This window comes from Rutidosis leptorrhynchoides, chromosome 10, assembly GCF_046630445.1.
Source record: "Rutidosis leptorrhynchoides isolate AG116_Rl617_1_P2 chromosome 10, CSIRO_AGI_Rlap_v1, whole genome shotgun sequence".
NCBI classification, from domain to species: Eukaryota; Viridiplantae; Streptophyta; class Magnoliopsida; order Asterales; family Asteraceae; genus Rutidosis; species Rutidosis leptorrhynchoides.
This window is the reverse complement of record NC_092342.1, coordinates 50,946,791-50,968,597: the sequence shown is the minus strand read 5'-3', so window position 1 is coordinate 50,968,597 and position 21,807 is coordinate 50,946,791. Positions and strand designations below refer to the sequence as shown.

The window sequence follows — 21,807 nt, the reverse complement described above, 5'->3', positions numbered from 1 at the left end:
TACCTCATCGTGAAATGATGGGTAATGAAATGGCACGCTTAAGAGGTATACGTACCAAGTAGGACGGTCGGAAGACTTTACTTCCTTAAATGAGTGGATCTGAGTCACTCGGAAGTGCCAATCTGTTTCACTTGACACCGGTTTTGAAAAATCCCGAAAACCTTCGGGTTCCATAGCTTTTGGCTATGGGTTGTGTTGTCTAAGCAAACACAAGCACGTAGCTATTGCTCCTAAAAAGGACAGCACTGGTGAAGCTCAAGGCTCCTCTTCCCACAGTATCACATCATTAAATGATGCAATAATAAAATGATATAGTTTCGGAAGTATGCTATACCAAGTAACCAAAAGTTTTTGATCTGGCACGTGATTCGGTCACAATCACGCTATGCAATCACCGCTCTCTCACGGTTTACACCCGTTTTGGTACAGGTGACCTACTATTGAGTTCTTCGAACTCGTAGGATTTCATGTTCAATGGTAATGAACATGTAGAACAACTTTGGCTTCTTTAAACATCATGAAATATAAAAAACCAAGCCATACTCAAACAAAGGTTTTGGTCGAATTTTTAACTACTTTTATATATTTTTTTTTTTTTTCTTTTTAACTAACTAATTTTTTTCATTTTTTTTTATTTTCCCCTAAATTTTTCAATTTTTTTTTTACGACCAAAACCCCGTGAAACGTTAAGTCTTTTAAATGTCAAAACCAAAATAATGATGATTCTATTAATAACCAACCCGAGAGATTTTACATCCCCCACCCCACACTTGAGATCAAGTAATGTCCCCATTATTTGAGATCAAAAATGGATTAAAATCAAAAGGGTAAGAAAAATAAAAACTTATCGAGTATAACCACAGATCGTGGAATGACAGTGACAGATGGCGCTGAACTGACTGCCAGCATAAGAACATCGTCCATTCCCGATCCTCACACCAATACCATCATTAAAGTAGTTTTGCTGAACTTAATGCCAGACTTGAAAAACCGTTTCACCAACACACCTAACAAAAAGAAAAACACACCAAATACATAAATGGGCAAGGTGGTACCACCCGGTACCGAAACGCCTTGCCCCAAATAGGTCTCAAAGTACATCATACGAAAAATAAAAATAGTCAAGTACAACCAAATCGAAACGGAAATAGTTTAAACAAATACAACAATAATACGTGCAACACATCAATCGCTTCCCGGCCAAAAATCTCTCAACGGGTCCCAAGTCACGCCATAAGTATCTTGGCAAGCTTGATACGGGTCATAATACGGATCCGGTCTCGGAGGCGTCACGGCGGTGTAGTCCGGAATAGTGGTTTGCGTAGGAATGTACGCATCCGGCACATGACGCATCTGCCGTTGGAGCTGCCTCTGATGAATTTCCCACTGATTGTGGGCCCGAATCCCTCGAACATCATACTCTATCCTGTCAACACGGTCGCCCAAATTACCAACCTCTGTCCGAACCTGACCCAAACTCGTGTTAAGCGACCCATAGTTACCCTGGTGCCACGTCATCAACTCCTCATTATGACGGCGCTGCTCGTCATACATACGCTGATTATGCGCAACCTGATCATTATAAAATGTACGACTATCTTGGAACTCGAGATGCAGCCCGTCAACACTATTCACCAACCCATTAAAAGCTTCCTCATCGGGAGCCCATCCTCCCCGAACATTACCACTAGAACTCCCTGCTTCATACGTGGACCCAACACCACGTCCTCTACCGTGACCTCGACCTTGACCCTGCTCTTGCTGTTGTTGTTGACCTTGACCCTGTTGTTGCTCTTCATCCTCTACCAAAACCCAACCGTTCGGTCCTCGCCTAATAAAATCGGCTTTAGCGAAAAACAAAATGTTTGTTACCATTGCTTCAACCCCCGCGATAGTACACCTATCAGTAGGCACAGAAAATGCCTCAGCTATCCGTGTCACAAAATGGCCCCCTAACAACGGGCGCTCGGGACGATTATCTTCACCGATTTCCTGAAACCAGGACCCCAACATAGTCGGCACATCAATTGCCTCTCTCGCTTTTATCTGCTGGAGGATCCAAAGATCCTTTCTTTTGATTTTGTTTGCATTCCTCCGGGCCATGAACATAGTAGCAATCATTTTAAACAGAATACGGTCCACCGGACGTCGAAGATTAGACTGAATTCTTCTACTAGAACTGAAAGCCCTAACCCCCGGATTAATAATCGTCGGCCAATACTCACTTTCACTAAAATCGCCGTCACCGAATACCCTGCACCCCAACAAATGGTACCCTAAATCGATGTCATCATTTAACTCGGGGTACAAACCCAACGCCCGAGCTAACTCAACTTTACTCATTTGACGGTCCGCCCCGCCAAGCCTAAATATCAAAAAGTCCGAATCACGAGGAGCAACTCGGGGCCGACAACTTACAGTCGAAAAGAACTCGACAGTCAATTGCTCATACACATCTTCGTTAATCTGAAACAAACGCTCATACGGTCTCAACTCAGTACCGCTATACGTAACCCATAAGTAACCGCGCAATTCTCGATAAGCTTGAACACTTTCATTCCGAAGTTGCGTCCAATCCAAGTAGTAGGTTTGCTCAATCGGACGAGCAAGATTGATGTTAAACCTTTGTTCCAAATCCTCAATATTACCAACTTGGGACAACCACAATTCAGGGTTGTTCGGTGGTTGCTGTGGTGGGTTACCTCTTGTTCTCTGCATTCATGAAACAAGTAAAGAAAACAAACACAAAACTCAAAAGTTAGTGTTAGTCATCATAATAAGCACCAAACACCTTTACAATCAATCCTTGTTTCATGCTAAATTACTTTCAAATACAATAACCATTTAAACCAATAACTCTTTTGAAAACTTTTCAAAAACTAACTCTCAACCAAATCACATTATCCATAAACCAATAATTCATAACCTTATTCATCAAACCACATAACCAAAACACGACCAACATGATTACTTATAACTCCTTTAAATTCCAAAAATCCAATCAACTTCATCATGTTAGCAACTTTTATCAAATTCAACAACCATTAAACAAAAGCTTCATCTCAATACAAAATCATATGCTTAATCGTCACTAGCATGGCATATCACATAATTGGAACAATGTAGCATAAGTCATTCAAAACAAAGTGACCCGCCCATATGGACACTACCCCACACTAGTTCAAAAACATATGAACAATTCAAAGAACATCACACTTTCAAGCAATAAACCCCTTTTTACTTACAAAATTCGGACCTTTAACCCTACAAACCCTAGGTTCATGTTAAACTTCTAAAAACACCAACTTTAGCATAAAATCAAAGCATATAAACAATATCTAACAAAAACCCATGACTAATTGAATCATATAACCCAAATTAAAGCAACCCCACACTAATTCATCAAGACAATTAAGAATTAAACAAGCAATTAACATATAATAAGATGAAATTAGTAAAGAAAGGAACAAATTCGGACCTTCTTAGGTGCCATTCTTGAAAGATTAAGGTTACTTGAAACAAGAAATTAAACTTTGTAGAATTAGGGTTTTGAAAGATCAAAGGATTTGTAGGTGTTTAAGAGATGTAAGAATGAAAATAATTGAAGTGAAAGGGTATAAAAACAGCTGGTCACCCGTTTCTAAATTGTGGGGATGTAAAAATTCGGCTTGACTTTAAATAAAAACCCAAAAACAGCTGGCTGACAGGGTTCCGCGCGGCCGCTCCAAAAGCTCGCGCGGCGCGCAGTTTTATCGCGCGGCGCGCCAATGTCTCGCGCGGCGCGCAGAATAACTAAAAAATGATGCCGAGCTGTTTTCAGAAACTGGTACTTCAGATATACTTAAGTGGCGCGGCGCGCCCCTTATTGGAGCGGCGCTCCACTTACTGTATCATCAAAAATCCGCATTTTTCAGTAATAAAACCCAGTTTTCTCGCCATAAAACAACCAAACCATCCCCAACTTCAAAACTAAACATGATCGTATTGCACATATTATCAAACTAGCACCAAAAATATACAAACTTTACAACAACGTGAACCTTATTTAACGAGTCGTTCACACGACTCGTCCTCAACTTCAAGTGGCGTTGGTGTCGGGTTCAACGTGAACCTCATCATCAATCACTAACGGACCATCAACATACTTCTTCACACGATGTCCGTTAACCTTAAAGGTAATACCATTCGCATTTTTTAACTCAATCGTACCGTATGGGTACACCTTAACAACCTCAAATGGTCCCGTCCACCGGGACTTAAGTTTTCCCGGTAAAAGCTTCAATCTAGAGCCAAAAACTTGATGTGTGAAATCTAGTATATAAATTTATCACTGGAAATATGCCTGGTTTAAAGATTACTACACACTAACGGGCAGTGTACCCGATCGTGCAATAGTATAAAAATGGTAATTCCAAGATCGTTCCAAGGACAGTATTAACGTGAGAATTAAGTTTGAAACTAATAAAAGTAAACTAAGTTAAACTATGAAAATTGAAATTACGAGATAGTTTGTTTTGCGGCTATTTAACGATTAGCCAAATCAAGATAGCTTTAAAAGTAAAAGACAATATTTTTGGTTTTTAAGTTTAAATAAAAGAAATGCAGACTCGACAGTAAAATAAAGATATTTGAATTCAATGGATAAAAGAATGTTCGCCTAGATATCCTATTCGCAGTGTTGGATGATTTGTTATTAAGTACTAGTTATATTAATCAATGCACGCAATTACAGAGTCGGTTTACCCAGAGTTCTCTTTTAGCAAACACGTCAAACTAGGACTTATTGGCTTAGGGTTCCCTTTCACCAAAAACTATCTTTCGTTTGTGACTTAGTACTAGCTAATTATAAGATTAAGATTCAATTGGTTACGCGTTCGCTCCACACAATTCACCCCTGTTTTATTTAATTACCATACCCGGTTTACCCCCTTGGTCCAGTAAGCACCCAATCGGTTAAGACAAATCAATTGGGAATTAGATCACTAAATTGAAACAGGGTTCCCTTTGTTCAAACAAGATTCACTAATCAACCTAGTATCAATAATTAACACCCACAAGAATGGTTCTTAATCAAAACTCATAATTAATCATGCATCAATTAATAAAACCTCAAAGTAACATCCAAACACTTGCAAATATTCAATCTAGACAAACATTAAAAGTTTAGCCTACAATCATGGCTGAAATCAAAATAACAATCAAAGACATAGAATAATTCATTGTTGATAACAAAAGAATAAAACTAATTAAAGATTGAAATCTGAATGATACACGAATCGAGACTTGTTCCCGGAATGATTAATACCTTAGAATGACCTTGAAGATCTCCAAAAATCACCTAAGTTCGTCAAAAAGTGGCTGGAATTCGTCAGGATACGATTATGATAAATTAGGGTATAATTCAGGCTTTTATAGGAGGAAATTCTGAATCCGGGCACAACCCCGCGCGGCGCGCCATTATACCGCGCGGCGCGCCGAATGTCTGGAAACCCACATTTTGTTTTCTGATATGCTCGAACTGTTTTTGTAGTTAAATGGCGCGGCGCGCGCCCTTTTGGCGCGGCGCTCCATGTAACAAATGCTGAAACGAAGCTGAAAACTCAATATTAACACCCAAACTCGAACCGAATCAAACCTTTTCACTTGTAAACAACGAAACACGTCCAAAACCATCAAATAACATCAAATTTAACCTTCTTGGTCTTGGAACTCAAACTTTCACAACTTTAACCGAAATAACTCCAAATCGTATCCATAAGGACCAAAATGTAACCGATATCGCTAAGGAAAATGCATATGAAATATGCGATATCAGACCTTATGAACCGAGTGTGTGGACCATACCTTGACAAGTTTGTCATTGTTTTCATTGATGACATACTTATTTACTCAAAGAATGACCAAGAACACGGTGAACATTTGAGAAAGGTGTTAGAAGTATTGAGGAAGGAAGAATTGTACGCTAAGTTTTCAAAGTGTGCATTTTGGTTGGAAGAAGTTCAATTCCTCGGTCACATAGTGAACAAAGAAGGTATTAAGGTGGATCCGGCAAAGATAGAAACTGTTGAAAAGTGGGAAACCCCGAAAACTCCGAAACACATACGCCAGTTTTTAGGACTAGCTGGTTACTACAGAAGGTTCATCCAAGACTTTTCCAGAATAGCAAAACCCTTGACTGCATTAACGCATAAAGGGAAGAAATTTGAATGGAATGATGAACAAGAGAAAGCGTTTCAGTTATTGAAGAAAAAGCTAACTACGGCACCTATATTGTCATTGCCTGAAGGGAATGATGATTTTGTGATTTATTGTGATGCATCAAAGCAAGGTCTCGGTTGTGTATTAATGCAACGAACGAAGGTGATTGCTTATGCGTCTAGACAATTGAAGATTCACGAACAAAATTATACGACGCATGATTTGGAATTAGGCGCGGTTGTTTTTGCATTAAAGACTTGGAGGCACTACTTATATGGGGTCAAAAGTATTATATATACCGACCACAAAAGTCTTCAACACATATTTAATCAGAAACAACTGAATATGAAGCAGCGTAGGTGGATTGAATTATTGAATGATTACGACTTTGAGATTCATTACCACCCGGGGAAGGCAAATGTGGTAGCCGATGCCTTGAGCAGGAAGGACAGAGAACCCATTCGAGTAAAATCTATGAATATAATGATTCATAATAACATTACTACTCAAATAAAGGAGGCGCAACAAGGAGTTTTAAAAGAGGGAAATTTAAAGGATGAAATACCCAAAGGATCGGAGAAGCATCTTAATATTCGGGAAGACGGAACCCGGTATAGGGCTGAAAGGATTTGGGTACCAAAATTTGGAGATATGAGAGAAATGGTACTTAGAGAAGCTCATAAAACCAGATACTCAATACATCCTGGAACGGGGAAGATGTACAAGGATCTCAAGAAACATTTTTGGTGGCCGGGTATGAAAGCCGATGTTGCTAAATACGTAGGAGAATGTTTGACGTGTTCTAAGGTCAAAGCTGAGCATCAGAAACCATCAGGTCTACTTCAACAACCCGAAATCCCGGAATGGAAATGGGAAAACATTACCATGGATTTCATCACTAAATTGCCAAGGACTGCAAGTGGTTTTGATACTATTTGGGTAATAGTTGACCGTCTCACCAAATCATCACACTTCTTGCCAATAAGAGAAGATGACAAGATGGAGAAGTTAGCACGACTGTATTTGAAGGAAGTCATCTCCAGACATGGAATACCAATCTCTATTATCTCTGATAGGGATGGCAGATTTATTTCAAGATTCTGGCAGACATTACAGCAAGCATTAGGAACTCGTCTAGACATGAGTACTGCCTATCATCCACAAACTGATGGGCAGAGCGAAAGGACGATACAAACGCTTGAAGACATGCTACGAGCATGTGTTATTGATTTCGGAAACAGTTGGGATCGACATCTACCGTTAGCAGAATTTTCCTACAACAACAGCTACCATTCAAGCATTGAGATGGCGCCGTTTGAAGCACTTTATGGTAGAAAGTGCAGGTCTCCGATTTGTTGGAGTGAAGTGGGGGATAGACAGATTACGGGTCCGGAGATTATACAAGAAACTACCGAGAAGATCATCCAAATTCAACAACGGTTGAAAACCGCCCAAAGTCGACAAAAGAGCTACGCTGACATTAAAAGAAAAGATATAGAATTTGAAATTGGAGAGATGGTCATGCTTAAAGTTGCACCTTGGAAAGGCGTTGTTCGATTTGGTAAACGAGGGAAATTAAATCCAAGGTATATTGGACCATTCAAGATTATTGATCGTGTCAGACCAGTAGCTTACCGACTAGAGTTACCTCAACAACTCGCGGCTGTACATAACACTTTCCACGTCTCGAATTTAAAGAAATGTTTTGCTAAAGAAGATCTCACTATTCTGTTAGATGAAATCCAAATCAACGAAAAACTTCAATTCATCGAAGAACCCGTCGAAATAATGGATCGTGAGGTTAAAAGACTTAAGCAAAACAAGATACCAATTGTTAAGGTTCGATGGAATGCTCGTAGAGGACCCGAGTTCACCTGGGAGCGTGAAGATCAGATGAAGAAGAAATACCCGCATCTATTTCCAGAAGATTCGTCAACACCTTCAACAGCTTAAAATTTCGGGACGAAATTTATTTAACGGGTAGGTACTGTAGTGACCCGAACTTTTCCATGTTTATATATATTAATTGAGATTGATATTTACATGATTAAATGTTTCCAACATGTTAAGCAATCAAACTTGTTAAGACTTGATTAATTGAAATATGTTTCATATAGACAATTGACCACCCAAGTTGATCGGTGATTCACGAACGTTAAAACTTGTAAAAACTATATGATGACATATAAATGGATATATATATAGTTAACATGATACTATGATAAGAAAACATATCATAAAGTATATTAACAATGAACTACATATGTAAAAACAAGACTACTAACTTAATGATTTTTAAACGAGACATATATGTAACGATTATCGTTGTAAAGACATTTAATGTATATATATCATATTAAGAGATATTCATACATGATAATATCATGATAATATAATAATTTAAAATCTCATTTGATATTATAAACATTGGGTTAACAACATTTAACAAGATCGTTAACCTAAAGGTTTCAAAACAACACTTACATGTAACGACTAACGATGACTTAACGACTCAGTTAAAATGTATATACATGTAGTGTTTTAATATGTATTTATACACTTTTGAAATACTTCAATACACTTATCAAAATACTTCTACTTAACAAAAATGCTTACAATTACATCCTCGTTCAGTTTCATCAACAATTCTACTCGTATGCACTCGTATTCGTACTCGTACAATACACAGCTTTTAGATGTATGTACTATTGGTATATACACTCCAATGATCAGCTCTTAGCAGCCCATGTGAGTCACCTACCACATGTGGGAACCATCATTTGGCAACTAGCATGAAATATCTCATAAAATTACAAAAATATGAGTAATCATTCATGACTTATTTACATGAAAACAAAATTACATATCCTTTATATCTAATCCATACACCAACGACCAAAAACACCTACAAACACTTTCATTCTTCAATTTTCTTCATCTAATTGAGCTCTCTCAAGTTCTATCTTCAAGTTCTAAGTGTTCTTCATAAATTCCAAAAGTTCTAGTTTCATAAAATCAAGAATACTTTCAAGTTTGCTAGCTCACTTCCAATCTTGTAAGGTGATCATCCAACCTCAAGAAATCTTTGTTTCTTACAGTAGGTTATCATTCTAATACAAGGTAATAATCATATTCAAACTTTGGTTCAATTTCTATAACTATAACAATCTTATTTCAAGTGATGATCTTACTTGAACTTGTTTTCGTGTCATGATTCTGCTTCAAGAACTTCGAGCCATCCAAGGATCCATTGAAGCTAGATCCATTTTTCTCTTTTCCAGTAGGTTTATCCAAGGAACTTAAGGTAGTAATGATGTTCATAACATCATTCGATTCATACATATAAAGCTATCTTATTCGAAGGTTTAAACTTGTAATCACTAGAACATAGTTTAGTTAATTCTAAACTTGTTCGCAAACAAAAGTTAATCCTTCTAACTTGACTTTTAAAATCAACTAAACACATGTTCTATATCTATATGATATGCTAACTTAATGATTTAAAACCTGGAAACACGAAAAACACCGTAAAACCGGATTTACGCCGTCGTAGTAACACCGCGGGCTGTTTTGGGTTAGTTAATTAAAAACTATGATAAACTTTGATTTAAAAGTTGTTATTCTGAGAAAATGATTTTTATTATGAACATGAAACTATATCCAAAAATTATGGTTAAACTCAAAGTGGAAGTATGTTTTCTAAAATGGTCATCTAGACGTCGTTCTTTCGACTGAAATGACTACCTTTACAAAAACGACTTGTAACTTATTTTTCCGACTATAAACCTATACTTTTCTGTTTAGATTCATAAAATAGAGTTCAATATGAAACCATAGCAATTTGATTCACTCAAAACGGATTTAAAATGAAGAAGTTATGGGTAAAACAAGATTGGATAATTTTTCTCATTTTAGCTACGTGAAAATTGGTAACAAATCTATTCCAACCATAACTTAATCAACTTGTATTGTATATTATGTAATCTTGAGATACCATAGACACGTATACAATGTTTCGACCTATCATGTCGACACATCTATATATATTTCGGAACAACCATAGACACTCTATATGTGAATGTTGGAGTTAGCTATACAGGGTTGAGGTTGATTCCAAAATATATATAGTTTGAGTTGTGATCAATACTGAGATACGTATACACTGGGTCGTGGATTGATTCAAGATAATATTTATCGATTTATTTCTGTACATCTAACTGTGGACAACTAGTTGTAGGTTACTAACGAGGACAGCTGACTTAATAAACTTAAAACATCAAAATATATTAAAAGTGTTGTAAATATATTTTTGAACATACTTTGATATATATGTATATATTGTTATAGGTTCGTGAATCAACCAGTGGCCAAGTCTTACTTCCCGACGAAGTAAAAATCTGTGAAAGTGAGTTATAGTCCCACTTTTAAAATCTAATATTTTTGGGATGAGAATACATGCAGGTTTTATAAATAATTTACAAAATAGACACAAGTACGTGAAACTACATTCTATGGTTGAATTATCGAAATCGAATATGCCCCTTTTTATTAAGTCTGGTAATCTAAGAATTAGGGAACAGACACCCTAATTGACGCGAATCCTAAAGATAGATCTATTGGGCCTAACAAACCCCATCCAAAGTACCGGATGCTTTAGTACTTCGAAATTTATATCATATCCGAAGGGTGTCCCGGAATGATGGGGATATTCTTATATATGCATCTTGTTATTGTCGGTTACCAGGTGTTCACCATATGAATGATTTTTATCTCTATGTATGGGATGTGTATTGAAATATGAAATCTTGTGGTCTATTGTTACGATTTGATATATATAGGTTAAACCTATAACTCACCAACATTTTTGTTGACGTTTAAAGCATGTTTATTCTCAGGTGAATATTAAGAGCTTCCGCTGTTGCATACTAAAATAAGGACAAGATTTGGAGTCCATGTTTGTATGATATTGTGTAAAAACTGCATTCAAGAAACTGAATTCGATGTAACATATTTGTATTGTAAACCATTATGTAATGGTCGTGTGTAAACAGGATATTTTAGATTATCATTATTTGATAATCTACGTAAAGCTTTTTAAACCTTTATTTATGAAATAAAGGTTATGGTTTGTTTTAAAAATGAATGCAGTCTTTGAAAAACGTCTCATATAGAGGTCAAAACCTCGCAACGAAATCAATTAATATGGAACGTTTTTAATCAATAAGAACGGGACATTTCAATGCTTGTATGATATTATGTAAAAACTGTGTTCAAGAAACTTATTTTTGATGTAATATATTCTTATTGTAAACCATTATGTAATGGTCGTGTGTAAACGGTATATTTTAGATTATCATTATTTGATAATCTACGTAATGCTTTTTAAACCTTTATCGATAAAATAAAGGTTATGATTATTTTAAAAATGAATGCAGTCTTTGAAAAACGTCTCATATAGAGGTCAAAACCTCGTGACGAAATCAATTAATATGGAACGTTTATAATCAATATGAACGGGACATTTCAACTCCTTCTAGCACCTGCAAAAGAAACCAAACATCCTATACAAGTACTATATGCATTAAGTGTGTGAGATTTGGTCTTATTGCATGAAAGTGACTAATCATTTCAAAAGTGGCAAACCCAACATTCTTGGAGAAGTGTCTTGATTGATATTTAGAGAAATTTCAGATTGGTCAAGACTTAGTTAGTCACTTTAATGCTCTTGGTTCAATTCTAAAGGCTAGTCACTATATCATTAACTTCCTAGTTCCAATTAATCTCAAGTCATGTTTTATTTGAGTTTAGTTAGGGATTAATTGAATAATGTCTCTATAGAATAATCATGAAGTATGTAGAGACATTAAGGTTAAGTTACTATTGAACAAGCAATCATACTTAGTTACTTAGACTAGACCAAATAGATAATTAACTATTGTGAACCATTTTACACTTAATCTATTGGAGTAAGTTAGTTACTTAAATTATAACTAATGAGCACATGACAAACATATTAAGTTGACAAATTTATGAGTATTAAGCATATTAGCAAGTAGCAAGTAATACTCACATAGCAAGAGATAGTTATTCTAAGATCAATCATATAGATACTTGTACAACTTATAATTCAAGCACTTAATAAGTATAATGTGCAATATAACACATTTCATGATTAATGTGTAAGCACACATTAATATCCAACACATGAACAAGGGAAGAGCAATCTCTAGTTGGGACTTGGTGACCATCCTAAATGTATCTAAGTGTGTTTTAGGATTACAAGTCATTTCTAGTTTAACCCTGAGATCATTGTTCTTCATTTAGCCTTAATTAATCACTAAGTCCTTTTTAATAGCAATCATTGTTCTAGTGATATTGGCTTGCGTGTGTTGATACTTGATGATCATAATAAAAATATCTAGATAAGAATTAAGATCACAAGTTGTTGATTAACACTTATGTGTTATGCCTAATCTTGGTTAACTTGTCATTAAGATGTCATTAGGCGTAATTAATCACAATTAGTGTTTTTATGATCAAGACTCAATTGAGTATGGAGAGAGCATCTATCCTAAGTATGTTTAGAAAGGTTTCATGAATTATAGATGCCGAGAACTAGTCAAACTTTATTTGGTCAAAATTTGAGACAGAAGAAACTACGGTCGCACTGCGATTGACCGTGGTGGCGACCGTGCAACTTGTTTTCACAAAACTTCGTTGTAATTCAGTTTGGGGTTTCACGGTTGACTATGCGGTCGACCGTACCTCGACCGTGTGTTTGCCTGAACTTTTAATTTCATTCTTTAACCTATGTTTGACTTGGTCGTTTGCAAGATAAAGTATGGATTAGTGACCTTGCGTGTTTTATGTTAAGATGTCAGTCATCACTTATGTGTATGTGTGTGTGTCATCATCAAAACATATTCTTTGGTTAATTACACTTTGGTTAATCATACTTAAGTTTATCGTTTAGTGTATTAATCCACATTCAACCAACACACCAGTTTAACTTGGGGTGGTGATTGAGTAGCATTGGAAGACAATACTATATAATGAGTATACTGAAATCCACAAATCACTTGAAATAACCAATTATATGTTTTATATCCCTAAAACATGTATTAAATGATAATCAGTTGGTAACATTGAAGTTGAAAATATGTGCAATAATTTATAGGGCTTTATATTGCAACTTGATAACTTAGGTGATGATTAATTGAAGGCATATATTTAAAACGTAGTATTTTGCGGGATTAATTATGTGTGCTTACTGTAAGTGGTGTACAGATTGCACCAACATCTTTTTAGCAACTGTTGATCTTCTGATTTGTGCAATCTATAGTTTTCTCCTTATTCTTTCTGTAGGATATGTTTTTATTGTAGCTTTGAGCGATTGGGTGGGAGCTGTGAGAGACTATGAAATCTTGAGGAAAGAACTTCCAGGATAAAATAAGGTGGCGGAATCACTATTGCAAGCTCAAGAAGCATTAACATTGAACCGTTGGGTGTTGATCGTGTTAAAGCTACCAAATATTGATGTCGTAACTTTTCCTAACTTTCCTCAATCTTTTATATGTTGTTCTTGCTCGAAATAAGAGGTCAGATGGACAGATTGGTGGGTGGAACCTTCAAAAAGCAGAGTGTTTTACCTTGTGTCGATTCGGGCCGGGTAGGGTGCTATCCATTTTCGTACTCCTTCCAGTGAAAATAACCATTTTATCACATAATATAAGATTATATGGTATGATTGTTCCTTAACTATTAACTTTGACAAAGATTTATAACTTTTAACTCCGATTTAAACATGGTATGATTGTTCCTTAACTATTAACTTGTGTATAGATACAAATTCGGTAAGCTGGTTAGTTACTCTTAAGCGATAACGATTTCAAACATGAGATTTTATTCCAGCCATATATAGCAATATTGTATGTAAGTATATACCTTGATATGTATGTCTAGCCAAATCTATATCTTAATCAAATTTTTTTTGAGGCCCATGAGTGAACATGGGTCAATTTAGGCTATAACATAATATTAATGAACTTTTAGAAACGCAACATCTTCTGTTCTATATTGAATATTAAAGATAGTAGTCTGTTGACTAACTAGTCTCTTCTATGTATTATTGTGTCTGTTTGTTTGGCGAGTTATTGTGTTTTAGATACTGATGTACTGAGATCCTTTACTACCTTTGCCAATTAAGTGTTCATTTGCAAATTTCGGTTTTCCCCTTTGTTCACTTTTTTTTTAATCTTAATTCAAGGTTTATATGATTTGACATCAAAATTACCACTAATATATGTTTGATCAACGACATGTTCAGGTCAAAGGGAAAAATAAAGCTATGATCCTCACAAATGCAATAAGGGGAATCTATATCTCCAAAAAGGAGCATGTGTCACTGTTTTTGTTGGTGAGGTAAATCATCGTGTTCACAATATTGATTTGTTACTTTTAAATGGATGGATTTAGGTAGTCCTATTTCTCTTATCGATGTTGACCATGTAAGTTTATATTGCCATGCTTGATGCAATTGCAAGTGTAGTCCTATTTTTGTACACGTGGAGTCGATTCAAGAGATTAACTTTGAAAGAGTGTTATGGGCGATTATGAATTGGACTCATATAATTTTCATTCACGCATAATACCCAATTATTTGTGACCAGTCAGATGAATCATATGTCCATGACAAGTGCAAAGTAAATTGTCATGTAAATGTTTAAATGTTTGGTCAAATAAATGTTATATGTAATATGTATGTATTAATGTAAGTCATTATAAAGTAAGTACATAAGAATAGTATGTACTTACTATGGAAAATTTTTACAGTCTATATTATCTCACCAATCATATTATCTGTAAATAGATTATTCAAATCTATCTATGTACATATTAATTGTATCAACGTTTTAAAACTACCGGTATATTTTGTTATATATTGCGTTATATTAAGACCGGTATATTTTGTTATATATTGCGGGTCCTTAATAATCTTTTGTAGTATTTTATGAAGTTTTGGTTACTTGATTGTAGGCATATTCAATAGCTATAAAATGTTTAAGAGTTCAGAAGTACTACCAGGTTAGGTTACTATCGGATCTATAAGCAATAAACGAAACAAAGATAAACTAAAACGTATAAATAATATGTAAGATTGTGATTCTTTTTATCTTCTAAAGTTTATTACATATCATGTAACTAAATAAAACATACATTTAGTATTTTTAAAATGTATTCAATCCGCTACAACATATTTTAATACGAAATCTCGCGATGCAATGGGATTATATGGTTATAGACTTTGTGCCGTTAAAGTAGGGTCTTCAAGGAGAAAACTTGCATTTTCTTTTTGCAAATGTTGTCTCGATAGAGGGGATTCTCAAAAACCCATGTCATCGAGTTATCTATGGTGAAGATCTCTTTTCGATATTATGATTTTCAACTGTGTATTTGTTTTTGTTCATGTTAGAATTTGATTACTTTATTATCATTAATTGAACATTACTACTGAAAATGTTTAGGTTTCTTAACAACCTAACAAATAGTATATAGAATATAATTATTCTAACAATCAGAGGCGAAGCCAGGATTTTGAGTTGAGGGGGGCTGAATCGAAATTTACATAACAATGATACTCGTATATAAATTTCATACGCTAACTATAACAATATATAAACTAACGATCTCAAGATGGCTCAATTGCTAGAGCACTGAACTCTTTGCGAGAGATCGCATGCTCAAATTTTAAGGTGGTCAGTGAAGGTTTGAAAGACGGTCACCGACTGTTCCCATTTGGACACATACATCAAAGTTAAAAACATTTGCCCTTTCATATAATCCGAACAAGAAAAATCACATAACTTTTGTTTCATATGAGATCATTTCTTTTCCCAAGTACATAAGCACTACAATGTTTAATGAAATTTAGAAATAAGTAGTAAATAAGAGGAAAAGAAGATCGGACTAAATATCCACACAAAGTTTGGTGGCGTAGTCCATTTACTTTTTAAGGGCTTTAATTACTGATATTTTAAAGTATCTGGACCAAAGAAAAATATTACTCAAAGTATGTAAATGGCTTCGTTAAAAATAGTAACGAGTTTGGGATATTGTGATCTCAATGTATTTGGGCTACTTGGGGGTGGCTCAACACTCACAAACCACCCCACTAGCTCCGCTATTGCTAACAATTGATATTTGATTCAATCCTAAAAAAATCTCGCAAATTCGCGAGTTTAAGCTATTATAACATATAAAATAATAATGTATAATTTATTTTAATTTAAAAGAAAATTGAAAATAACCTAATGCTTCCTCGGTCCCATACTCCAATCACAAGTGTTTACATAATTACATAACAATTTTGAGATTTCATATTTTAAGTATCTATATCTATCTATATCTTTATATATTTCAAGTTTATTTGTAGGTTTATATTGTTACAAATCTTCACTTATTTTTTCTACACAGTTTTAAAATATTTTGTTAACACCAATCATATCTTATCTCTCAAAAGTAAATTTTCTGGTCGGTTGAAAGTGAATAATTTAAACGGAAGTTGTTCAAATTTACAGCATGAAGTATTGGGGGAATGGGGAGCATTTAAGTTGTCAGCATACGACAAGTACTAGTACTTGTTGTCGAGTTAAAAACTAAATAATGAAAACAAAACGTGAATAAATAAAAAAGTATACGCTCACAACTCGTTTCAACTTTCAACTCAATTTCTGCTACAAAACACACTCACCAAAATTTCAAATCCGAAAGGTAATGATTTTAATTTCTATATATCTTCTTATTTAGTGTATGTTTTCAGCTTAAACATACGATCTAATATATGTAATTATTTATTTATTTTTTATATAGTTTTGGTATCACTTATAAACCCTAATTTATATCTGTTTCCCCAATCTCTGATTTTTGTTCCTTCTCATTCTCTCTGTACGTTTAATCCTGCGTTTTCCTTTTTTAATTTTGTGATTCGGTGTTCGCTTTCTGATTTCCCTATTTATTTTAGGGTTTTAATATGTATATCAAAATTAAATTAAATATTAAGTTCAAGTATGTATGTATTAATGTATATATATCTGTATATATATGGTGTTAAATTTATTGAATTTACAGAAAACTTGTATATTGATTGTTATATGTATATACATATGAATATGACTACCTGCATGTTATATTTCAAATTACATTTTTATTTGCTTACATATGTATATGTATTTAACTGAGTGATTGTATGAATAAAATTGCAATGTATGTATATTTTTCAGGTGATGATAAATGTGTGGTTGGTTCTGTTTGGATAAATTTGAGTTTTTGAGAATTCGAAAAGCTTTGTGTGGTTTCCATGGAACATACATTTGGTTCTGATTCGATTCCTTCAGGTCCTATAAATAAGGATACGGTTTTAACCGTAAAGCCGTTGAGACGCCTTGTTCCGATTTTCCCAGTTCAGCCTGATTCTAATGCATCTGTACCTCCAACGGGTCCATTTTCGCCTGGTGCTGCCCCGTTTTTCCCTTTCTATTCGTCAAACGGGTCACAAAACAAAGGGACTGGTCCTCAATCAAGACCACCTTACCCGATCCCATCACCGGTTCCTATCAGTTCTTTCAAATCACCCGTTACAGCATCAAGAAGGAGCACCAGATTGAATACACTTGTGGATGAAGATGATTATAGTCAGAGTGATGATTTTGAGGACAGTTATGATAGGGACGAGGTGGAATATGGCAGTAATGGTAACATGAAGAAGCCTGCAACACGCAGAAAAACAAGGCATTCAGGTTCTGTTTCTGGGTCCGATGTTGACATTGACCCGTTGGTTACTCAGTTGTTGAAATCTTTTAATCTTCTAGAAGTTGATATTCCTCGTCAAGCTGATAGTGACAAGGACTATGTTGACCGTGTAATCACGGTTTATAATCTGCTAAGAAGAAAAATTGGTCAACTTGATGATATAAAGTCAGCAAATCCAGGGTCAAACCGACGCCCAGATTTAAGGGCGGGTACTATCTTAATGTTTAAAGGTGCGCGTGCTAATCTAAAAAAGAGGATTGGTGGGGTCCCCGGTGTTGAAATCGGTGACATTTTCTTTTTTCGTATGGAGATGTGTTTGGTCGGAGTTCATGCTCCGAGTATGTCGGGGATCGATTATATGACTAATCGGGTTTCGGGTGAGGAAGAACCGTTGGCGGTTAGTATCGTTTCGTCTGGCGGGTACGATGATGACGGTGATGATGGTGACGTGTTGATTTACAGCGGTCAAGGCGGTCAAAGTAGGGTTAAACAAGAGACGGATCAACAATTAGTTCGAGGTAACCTTGCGCTCGAAAAGAGCTTACATAAAGGAAACGAAGTACGAGTCATTCGGGGTTTGAAAGATGTTGCGAATGGTACCGGGAAGGTGTATGTATACGATGGTTTATACAAAATACACGAGTCGTGGATTGATAAATCTAAGTCGGGTTGTAATGTGTTTAAGTACAAATTGGTTCGAGTGCCAGGTCAGCCTGAAGCGTTTACGTTGTGGAAATCAATTCAGCTTTGGAAAGATGGCGTTACGGTTGGACCCGGGGTTATTTTACCGGATCTTACGTCTGGATCCGAATCTCTACCCGTTTGTCTTGTAAACGATGTGGATGATGAAAAGGGGCCCGCTTACTTTACATACACACGAAGTTTGAATTATACAAAGCCGTTTTCTTCTATTAGTTCATCTTCAAACTGTGTATGTTCAACTGGATGCCAACCTTCGAATAATTGCGCGTGTGTTCAACGAAACGGAGGCTATATGCCGTACACCTCGCTCGGTGTTCTTTTAACTCATAACTCATTGATTCACGAATGTGGTAGATCGTGCGGGTGCCCGCCCAATTGTAGGAACCGTATATCTCAAGCGGGTTTAAAACTTCATTTAGAGGTGTTTAAAACGACGGATAAGGGTTGGGGACTTAGGTCGTGGGACCCGATTCGAGCGGGAGCTTTTATATGTGAATATGCAGGTGTAGTGGTGCAAGAAAATGTAATGGATTTTGATGATAATTATGTATTTGATGCGACACGTTCGTTTGAGCCGATAGAGCCCGTGCCGAGTGAGGAACGTGTTAAGTTTCCGTTTCCTTTGATAATTAGTGCTAAAAATGAGGGAAATGTTGGTCGGTTTATGAACCATAGTTGCGAACCGAATGTGTATTGGCAACCGATTGTTCGTGAAAATGTAAATGAATCGTATCTTCATGTTGGGTTTTATGCGATTAAGCATATTCCTCCTATGCAGGAGTTAACTTATAACTATGGAATGGTACGAGCTGATAGACGTGGCCCCCGGAAGAAAACGTGTATGTGTGGATCGTCTCGGTGCAATGGGTATTTTTACTAGTGGTTGACGTTAAGTTGGAACGATCGTGCGTGTGAGACGATGTCCTTTGTAGAAGGTAATTATCTCTTCTTAGTCCTTCCAACTTTATTGGCTTTTCTGTTTTATCTTATAATTAATTAATTGATTAATTAATAGATTGATTTCACCATATTTCTAAATGCATATCCCTATGTATAGAAAGGAGTAATTCGAGGATTAATCGGGAGTAGTCGGGGTTGTTTACTACACTGATTATGATGATTAGGTCATATGAAAGGAGGAACTATTTATTCATATTTTTTTTTAATAAGTGATAGCCAGTGTTGTAAAAAACCCGATTACTCGCCGATTAATCTCCGATTAATCATCTTTAGGAGCAATCCGTTCCGATTTCCAAAAATCCGTTTAATTAAACGGTCAACGTTAATTGATGGATCAAAATCGAATTTGGTAATCAAAGTCAGTCAAAGTAAAAAATGTTTAACATTTTAACATAAATTTAAACTAGAATTTTATTGTTTAAAGCAAAATGAACAATTTTAGACAATTTTGATAAAAATTATCTTTATATTTATGGTTTTTTTCTATAGTTACACATATAATTTTTAGAATTTAATATTTAAATGTATACAATACAATCCGATTAATCTCCGATTAATCCCCGAATTGCCGATTAATCCTTCCAAAGTCCCGACCGATTAATCCTCGAATAGCGAATTTTGCAACCTTGAGTGATACCATATGGGTAATTAACTGGCTTTTTACCGAAATTAAGAAATCATAAGCTTATCAACACCTAAGACCATTTTTTAAGTATAACTCTGACGTGGATACAAATGGTGCACTTTTTTGAGAAAAAGTGATTATTTGACTTTGACGTGGCAATGTCAAAGTAGATAATGGCGAGTGTTAAATTTGAGTGCGCGAAAAGTTTTTTGGTAATGTGGTAAAATATGATTGGAAGTTGGGTGGAATAAAAAAAATAAATTAATAATATACATAAATAGGTGTTAAATTTTTTTTGGTTGTAAAAAAATAAACGCCTAAAAAAATTCCTTCAGCCTAGTGACTAACGCCCCTTCGGCGTCAGGTCTGACGCTGCACTACATGCGTCACCTTCCGTCAATTTCGTACACCTCACCTCCACATCAGATTTTGGGTGTTAGATTTGGGGGACTCGCGCGTGATTTTGGAAACTTAATAGAGGTCTAAGAGAAATTGCATGATTTTTCACGCGTGACTTATTACAAGAAAACTAAAATAATCTTTAATACTGTAGGAAAAAGGGAATTGGAAACTTTTTAGTATTATCATTATAATGTTAAGGAAAACCATAAAAGATAAACATAGCTTATAACTATGTTTAAAGAGTCAAAGTCAGACTTAGAGAAAACTTCAATTACTGCCAAAAGATGTGAATAGTATGGACTAAAGATTTCTATATATACATGTATTTGTAACATGTTTATTTGATCTTTCAATGTTTTGTTTTCAACTACCTTTCATTGCTCATTTTTCCCGGATGATTACATTTACTTGTGCAACTCGAATATACCGAAAGCAACACCCTAAGCAAGGAATGTTAATTTGGTGATCAGAAGCTGTTAATCTTACAATCTGTTATTTGTTTATTGGCAGAAGTAAACGAAATTGTAATTTGCAGGTGAAAATGAAATGAAGTTTGCTCAAGGCAGCATAAAATTCTTATCAAGCATTAGGCAGGTTCATAAGCTGGTAATGTAGTATTTAGTTATAATTAAACAGTTGTAATGTACTGTAGTATTTAGTACTTCAACTTTTGTATGGGGATGTGGGTATCTGTCTGTCCCTTGTTTTGTCTAATTATTAGGTGACAATGCTTTTGCTGGTCCATGTACTAGTCTCCTATTTATGATGTCTTGTGCACTCTAAAGTCTAAACGGTGCTTTTTGCATCGAACGCTTGTTTTGTTAAGTTCTGGTGGAAGATTATCCTTGATTTAAGGTTTTTAAACCGTGTGTTTGATCCAAAGTATGTTATAGTGACGCCCATGTTGTGTGATTTGTGCGAACCTATTTATCGGGTGTGTTTGGCGCACTAACTACTTGGAGTTTATGAAAGCTTGAGGCTATACCGAAAGGAGGAACATACTTTGTGCTTGAGCTTATGGGAGTTTACAAGAGCTTGAGTTTGAGCTTCGTTTAGTAGACATAAAAAGTAGAGCTTATGAAAACAATAAGCTCCTACTAATAAATAAGCTT

General features: G+C 35.4%; 1 protein-coding gene across 2 annotated transcripts; it reads left to right on the top strand.

Moving 5' to 3' along the window:
* The first annotated feature begins 16,848 nt into the window (after window positions 1–16,848).
* LOC139871687 (histone-lysine N-methyltransferase, H3 lysine-9 specific SUVH1-like) lies at window positions 16,849–21,560 on the top strand. Of its 2 annotated transcripts, none has more exons than XM_071859413.1 (3): window positions 16,849–16,968; window positions 17,478–19,643; window positions 21,231–21,560. In XM_071859413.1, the coding sequence occupies exon 2, from the start codon at window positions 17,555–17,557 to the stop codon at window positions 19,586–19,588; it is 2,034 nt and encodes a 677-aa protein (XP_071715514.1). In that variant the 5' UTR covers window positions 16,849–16,968; window positions 17,478–17,554; the 3' UTR covers window positions 19,589–19,643; window positions 21,231–21,560. The 2 variants fall into 2 exon arrangements, with proteins under 2 accessions (XP_071715514.1, XP_071715515.1); XM_071859414.1 differs by having other exon boundaries at window positions 21,206–21,560.
* Window positions 21,561–21,807: the final 247 nt, after the last annotated feature.

Excerpts from the sequence above, each read along its gene's own strand:
- LOC139871687 (XM_071859413.1), top strand. The coding sequence starts at position 17,555 with ATGGAACATACATTTGGTTCTGATTCGATTCCTTCAGGTCCTATAAAT.